At 45.8% G+C, this 7,942-nt stretch overlaps 1 protein-coding gene across 1 annotated transcript; it reads left to right on the top strand.

The window, feature by feature from the left end:
* Positions 1-6,513: 6,513 nt before the first annotated feature.
* LOC125597374 lies at positions 6,514-7,272 on the top strand. Its single transcript, XM_048772108.1, has one exon. The coding sequence runs from the start codon at positions 6,514-6,516 to the stop codon at positions 7,270-7,272; it is 759 nt and encodes a 252-aa protein (XP_048628065.1).
* Positions 7,273-7,942: the final 670 nt, after the last annotated feature.

A 7,942-nucleotide genomic window follows, 5' to 3' on the forward strand; every position in this document is an offset into this window, starting at 1 on the left:
TCAGATCTATAGGCATCGGCCTATCCAAGATCACCACAATCAGATCTATAGGCATCGGCCTATCCAAGATCACCACCGATCATTAAGTACTTAGATGAGTAGGATCTCGGTTTGATCACACATTTGGAAAATGTCCCATACCATTCTCCAAAGCATCACACATTTGTGAACGTCCCATACCATTCACAAAAGTGTTTATAGTATACCTCAATCCTCATCATACTAAGATACTTAACATCGTGTTTCCAATTCCTCTTGGAATTGATCCATTCCATTCATTCAATCTTAAGGAATCCTACTTGACTTACACTGAGTCCAAGCTGATCCATCTGATCACAAGCCCACTCATGTACTAGCCATGTAGCGTCTCCCTTAGACTAACATGAACATTGCATATGCTCACTTGTTTTGAACGACCACCAAGGGATAACATTTACCTCCAAGAGAGTGCTGCACGTTTCTTTCAACCTAAGCCACTCTCTGGTCCATGTTACTTCCTTTGTCCAGGTCGTCCATACAAAGATCTTGCATTGCGTCCGTCATCCAATCCGTCCATTATTCCCAAATAACTAGATAAACTAACCTTTATGTTTTCAGGGTCTTGCCGTGGAAGAGGTATCTGGCTAAGCCGGCTCATCTTGGAACTTCCCCGTTCACAAGCATGAAACCCAAACTTACCTCAACTCTCACTTGGCTCACACAACTAAGGTTCCAAGTCATCTTAGTTTTCAGAAATAATTTCGTGGAACTCAACATCTTTGAGCATTGTCCGTAACAGGATCAAGCATGCTCTGATACCAACTTGTAAGACCCGATCCCAGCCTACTAGGCCGCGGTCGATGCCTCACGTCGCTCAGTCCATACCAGGACCGAACCTCTAAAAATTTTTGCCCTTTAATTAAAACATCGCCCATAGGCGAGGGCTAACTCAGATCTTAGCTCAAGACTACCTTAGTCATTCCCTAGCTTCGATCATTTCAACTTATGCACAACGGAATAGTATCTACTTAACCATTGGTCTAAAACCAATCTAACACTTGTCTGGTCAGATCACCTCAACTACTGGTCAGTAAACGCAACTGCCAGCTAGCTCCAAGGTCAATCCTGAACCTAGACCAAGTCATACAATCAGAGGTTCCATTCCCCTAAGTCATTCTATCTAGATCTATGCAACATTGACAGATCATACCTTTGCCACATCCACGGAGCTTGTTAGCTCATCGGCCCAGCTACACTAGCTGAATGAACTCATAAACCAGCTGATCGAGCTGCGAGGTAGCCTTGCCCAGCTCCCCGTCCACTCGTCCAACTCCCTTATACCTGCATAAACTCTTCCCTTGGGTACTTAGTCATTCAGCCAACCATCCCCACAGACATAAGTAACCCTTGAGAAGTCTTCAAACAGCTAAGGACATGCATCTGGCCCTTACCGGCTCATGCACTGTCCCACATCCTTTTTGCCTTATCAACTTATGATACCAAGTCCAGCTCATGGACTAACAATGCCCATCAGATCCTGAGTCAATCAACCAACCACCCCACATGACTCAGAACTGATGAGTCTTCACACTTCCTAATCAGTCATGGAACCATGTCCCACTGAACCTGATTAGTGTTGCTCTTACCACCGGTGCATCCTTTGATCAATCAGATCAGACACCTTGATCCATCATCCAAGGATCAGGTCGTCCATCCTTACCCATGATCAGATCACACACGGCCTGCCTTACCAACACCAAGGTTGATAACCCGCAATTCCTTATGATCAATATCATAAGTGACAATATGTTCCAGCACACAAACATATGATCAAATATCCTAACACAAGGATCTGACCCCAATATGCCCTCAGGTGCAATTTCAACCGCAAGCAAACCTGCTCCAAAAACATAGCCAATGCTTTGCACATAGCTTACCAACCCAAGGTTGATAACTAACATTCCTTATGATCAATAATCATAAGTGACAAACATTTCACAATACACAAGCATATGATCCGATAACCTAACACAAGGATCTATCATTGCATGGCTGGTTCCATAACTAATCGATCATTTTCTCATTAAACCCAAATCTGGCCGATTTCAAATGTGATCCAAAAACTAAATAAAATTCATGTAAATTCATGATAATTCCCAACTAAGAGAATGTCATAATCAGAATTTGCAGAACCGGCCTCAATCCTAGAGATCTCGGCCACGAACAGCCAAACCGGCCACACTGACCATCTCTAAATCAATTCGATAAAACCTAATAAAAATCATGATAATTCATTATAAATACTCACTAAGAAGAATCAATCATCAGATCCCCTCAAGTCCTTCAGGAACTATGAGATCTGATCATACCTTCCAAACCAAGGCCATGGAGGATTTCTCCTAACCGGCCAAGGCCATGGTTTAGTGTCATCAAGTCTGATCCAACAGACTACACCATAATCATTCATAATATATATATTCCTCAAGGACGTGCCATACTTGGCCATGATCAATTCCACAGTCAACAGAATTGTAATTCAAAAGGTAATCATAAAACCGGTTACCTTATACATGATCTGATTAGATCATGTGCCATTCCTTATTATGTTCGGCCATGCTCCTCCAGGGCACGCCTCTATCAATCCTTATCATATACTTCCAGTATTGATAAGTTCCATTCATGGGTCGCACCCATCAGTCATTCCATGGAACTTCCATGAAACTACTTTCTACACTGCATTTACCTTCAAGGCTGTCTTGGCCTGTAAGAGTGGAGTCTGGCCTTCTCCCTTCTCTCCTGGTTAAATGCGTGTGTTCCCAAGACACAGAGGAAGCCCAGGATGTGATCATCCATGATCAAACATCATCACAGGGTCGACCATCACTTCCCCCTTCAGTGCCCATGAAACTGCCTTTCTACACACATCTGCCCTTAAGGCTGTTCATACCATTGAGAGTGGAGTCCGGCCTTCTCCCTTCCCTCCTGACCATTTGAGTGTGTTCCCAGGGCACAGAGGAAGCCTAGGACATGATCATCCATGATCAATCACCATCAAAGGGTCGTTCTCAACTCCCCTTGTGATTGCCCACAAAACTGCCTCTTTGCTGCCTTCACACCACTCTTGATCTTGGATGGAGCAATCCGACTCTCTCTCTCTTTTTCTCTGGTTTTCTTTGTGTTTCAGGGTGTAGAAGGAAGCCCTGGTGTGCATCTCAACGGCCTGGTCTTCCCACGATCAGAACACGCCAGCAAGATCACACCACTCCACACGGTCCTCCTCTCTTAACCGCCGGTCTCTCTCTCTTTATCTTTCTGGTAAGATTTTGGAAGAGCTTTGCCTATGGAATTTCGTGCCATTATCTGTGCCAGGGACTCTTTATTTATAGAGAAACTGAGCCCCAATTGCCCTGGAGAAACCGCCACAAGCAGTTAGAGAGAAAGGGCACAAAACTGTCCATTTTGCACATTTTCGGAAATAACTGCCCAACTGCTCTTCTCTCCTTTGGGCTGTCCGAAAACTAGGCCCAGAACATCATCCTGAGTCCCTTGTCTGAGGCCAAGACCCACGAACCCTTGGTGGTTCATGTCAAGATCCCACCAGCCCATAGCCATCATTGACTAACCAACCGGCCCGGTAACTGCCCAGAACTGTCACACTGGTCCGAGCTTCCAACACTCCATCCAGCTAAGTTGAGCTGACTCCCAGCTGACCCAGCTGAGTGAGCTAGTAGTCCAGCTACCTGAGCTGGCCATACTTGATGTGAGCTACACTGAGCTTGTCCGAGCTTCGCCCAGCTGACCGAGCCTCATTCTCGCATCGTCCAGCTGTCTCATCACTCGTCCAGCTTGCTCTCTTCATATTATTCAATCTTTCTAAGTCCCTTGGTCAATTTCCAGACCTAGACTTAGTTTTCCCATGATCCATTCTGATCACTCACTTCATCGAGCTTCACCTGGATCTTGTCCAGCTACCAGCTCGCTTGTCTTTAGGTCATATGACCTGACTGGTGCGTTTCCTCGCACCGCAGTCCGTCCGGACGATCCTATCCAGGATCGGGGACATGACAGTGAGTGTGGTGATGATGAAGAAGAAGAAAAGGCTGAGGAGTCCAGGAGTATTAAGAAGGTAGGTTTAAGGAAAATGACACTAGGAGAATGGTTTAAATTCATGGAGGTTCACGTGCAGAAACAGATAGTTGAGGAGACGGAGAAGATGCTTGAGCTAATGAGAAGTAAAGCTTTGAGAGTTGACCAGTACATTGCAGAGCAGAAGCAAGCAATGGGAAAAGGGCGTGTGAGTTAATCATCTATACCTGAGAATACCATGATCCTCCTTTCTAAGTTAGGTTGCTAAGATCTTTAATTTGCTAATGTTATGTGGGTGAGATTGTTAAAAGCACCTGTATAACTCACTTGGTGCTAATCGACATGATGATTTTGTTTTGTGCTAGGAACCACAACTTGTTCGATTTTCTTCTTTATTGTTAAATATTATGCGACGGCTACTGCCAAATATATTTGGTCACTTTCTCAATGGTATCTCTGTATACCAATTTAACCTTTTCTTTTTGAATAACCAATGCTTATATTAAAAATTAAAGGCCCGATGGACTAAGTCGATTACAACCGGAGAAATTCTCGACGGTAAGCTGATAAGCTAACATAACTAAAGCATAACGAAAGATAAAATTGGCTAAGGAGAGAAAACCCCGTAGAAAGTCTTCACTTGTAGTCCTAAAACTCGCGTTCGAAAGAACACAAAGAAGTCGAAATCGACGTTGGATAAACCCAACCAATGGGCTTGGATCTCCCGACGTTGCAATGAGGTGCGGAGAGGCTGCCAGAGTAGGACTACACACATAGTCGTCGATGGTACAATCTCTGAAGGATAGCAATTGGTAGAGTCGGGAAATGCTGAAATCGGATGGCAATGGAGTGAGATGCGGAGAGACTGCCAGAGTAGGACTACACGCAGAGTTGTCGACGGTACAGCGTGTATACCAATTTAACCATTATTGCAGATAAATAGTTATGCAAGTATCCTCACGGTATATCTGCAGTAAGTAGATACTGTTGGATCCAATTTTGGTCAGTACATTAATGGGCCGCGATCAAAGACATGAGCCGCGAGGAATTAAAGCCCATAGCAAGCAATCAAGCCCAAAACGAAGACTTCGAGGCCCCGGAGATCGCGGAACAAGAGACGAAGATCGCGGAGCAGTTACGAAGGTCACGAGGTCGACTTACTATAAAGGAAGGAGAGCGGACATGAAGAAGGACACGTTGAAAACCCTAGAGAGAGCTACACACATACATCGACATTGTTTTCATCCCAATCTTAGATCCTTTCTTTACCGATCTCATTTGTATCATTCGATCTAGTTCAATTCATTGTTTTCGGTCTTATTCATCAATAAAGTCTATTTTTACCTACTGGAAACTATTTACATCGTTGTGTTCTAAAGATATCATTGCCTACATCATTTGTCTTCCCTAGATCAGACTCCCAATCACTATCAAATACTTAGTGTAGATTTTAGGTTCTACATTTGGAGCCGACTGTGGGGAAGATAAACGAAAAACATCTTCGATAAGAAACTGATTTAAGTTTCCTAAGCGCGACTATGGATCCCAACCAAACCGTTGGAACCACACCCTAAAGAGTCAACGACATCGATCCTATCGGATCCGACTCGGGGACCGAAACCATACCAACTGGGTTGACGGGAGCCAATGCGCGACCGGAACAACCCAGACGCAACGAATCCCTCCGATCGGGACTTCAAGTCAAGATTGATCTCCTCTGATCAACCAGACATCGATCCCAGAACGAGTCGGAGCTCGAGTCTTGAACCGTCCCGGGGACAGATAATCAGCCGATGATATGACCCGATCTCAATCCAGACCAATTTCGCCGACCCCTCTAGCCCAAACTCGAGAAGAAGTGACCGAACTTCGAGGAATGGTCTCGTCTCTAATCGACAAAATTCGTAACCAAAGGATCGCCAATCAAACCATTGCTAACCGACTAGACCAGGCTGAGAGGGAACTCGCAGAGTATCGAGCTGCAAACGCTCGAGAAAGAAATCATACACCCCTCGATCCGTTAAGAGGAACGTCGAGCGCTCGGTCCGGACGCTACAGGGAAAAACTCACAACGACCCCCGCCGCAGGCATGACCCACCGAAGCCTAAGCTACAGCGGATTGGACGAAATCGACACTGGCTACAACGTCCGCGAAGCACTCCGATCCAATTCCAGAGCGGATCAATGAAAAGGCAGGGGGAACCGAGAATGCGGATCCCACCGACCGAACCATTCGATCCCCGAAAATCAAACTCCATCCGCCAAGAGGACCCTCCATCAAGCGGGATTCGATAACCTAACATAACAAGCTCAGAGGCACGACTTCGCACCCCCGTCAATATCGACTCCCAAAGGGAAGACCTAGGGATCCCGAGTGAAATCGGAGCGTTCCAGAATTATATCGAGAGGAACGACGCCGAGCTCAAAAGGATACATGCCATCGTACATATGGCAACGACCTTTGCCCCAGATATCGACATGGTCATCGAGGAAACAAGAAGGACTCCATTTACAAACAAAATTGCCAGCGTGAGGCTGCATCATGTTGGGAAATTAAAATTCCCCGAATACGCAGGAAACACGGACCCAAAGGCCCCCGTACGAGCCTTCCGTCTAGCAATATCGAGAGCACACCTCACCGACAACGAAAAAGAGGCCGGTTACTGCCACTTATTAGCCAAGAACCTCACGGGAGCCGCCCTCGAATGGTTCGCTGGACTAGAAGAAAACTCGATTGACAATTTCACTCAGTTGGTATCTACATTCCTCAAACAGTACTCAGTCTTCATAGAAACAAGAGTTACCGAGGCAGATCTTTGGAATCTCAAGCAAGCGCCTTTCAAGCCGTTGAGAGCGTACCTAAACAAGTTCAGAGAAATCAAAGCCAAGATTTCGCATCCAAACGAGGTCGTCGCCTTGGCAGCATTGAAGAATGGCGTTTGGTTCTCATCCAAATTTAGGGAAGAACTGGCAGTACGAGCACCTATCTCGTTGGATGACGCCTTACACCGAGCCTCGTACTTCGCTACCCACGAGGAGGAGGTCGCAGCCTTAAAGGACCAGTATAGCGCGAACAAGAATAATGCAACCAAAAAGCCAACCGCGCCTAAAGAACAAGCGACCAAAGGGCAACATTCCTACACAATAAACAACTCGCCGCAAAAAATCTTCCACATACGACCTCAGCAAATATTGCGCCTTTCATGACCGCAAAGGCCATTCGACTGAAGAGTGTCGAGTGGCGCTTCGCAGTCAGAACGAAAATAATAAAACCAGCGAAGAAACCGGAGTGGAAGAGGAAGAGCCAGTGACTCCAAAATCTAACCGAAAAGCCAAAGTCTCGTCGAACAAAAGAGGGAGGGAAACCGAGACGGAGTCGCCGAGCTCTCCACCCACAGCCCCGAAGAAAAGAGTCGACATAATTTCGTGGAGCCAAACAACAACACAACCGACGAAATCAAGAGCCAACCGAAGGGAAAATATGCGTTGAGGTCACGGTAGCAATCCGCACATTATAATAACCCGATAAAGCTACTCTTCCTCCCAGTGTCACTCAGTACAACCCTAACACAGAGTCCCTGCGGAAAAATCCCCAACTTCAAGCGAAAGAACAAGATGACCAAAATTCGCAAGCTACTAGAAAAACCAACTACCCTACAAATTCAGAAAAAGACAGAATGCAGACCTTTAATCGCAACCTGTCTGGGGGACAGAGGCACTACCAACCAACACTAACCAAGAAATGGAATTTTCCGGCCCACGACAAAGGCAAAAAAAGAATCGACTTCATTTACGGAGGTTCCAAGTTCTGCAATTCGGTCAACTCAATCAAAGCGTACCAACGGAGAGCTGAAAACAATGTAGGGGTGAGAGAGCC

This window comes from Brassica napus, unplaced genomic scaffold (assembly GCF_020379485.1).
Source record: "Brassica napus cultivar Da-Ae unplaced genomic scaffold, Da-Ae ScsIHWf_143;HRSCAF=255, whole genome shotgun sequence".
In the NCBI taxonomy this organism is placed as follows: domain Eukaryota; kingdom Viridiplantae; phylum Streptophyta; class Magnoliopsida; order Brassicales; family Brassicaceae; genus Brassica; species Brassica napus.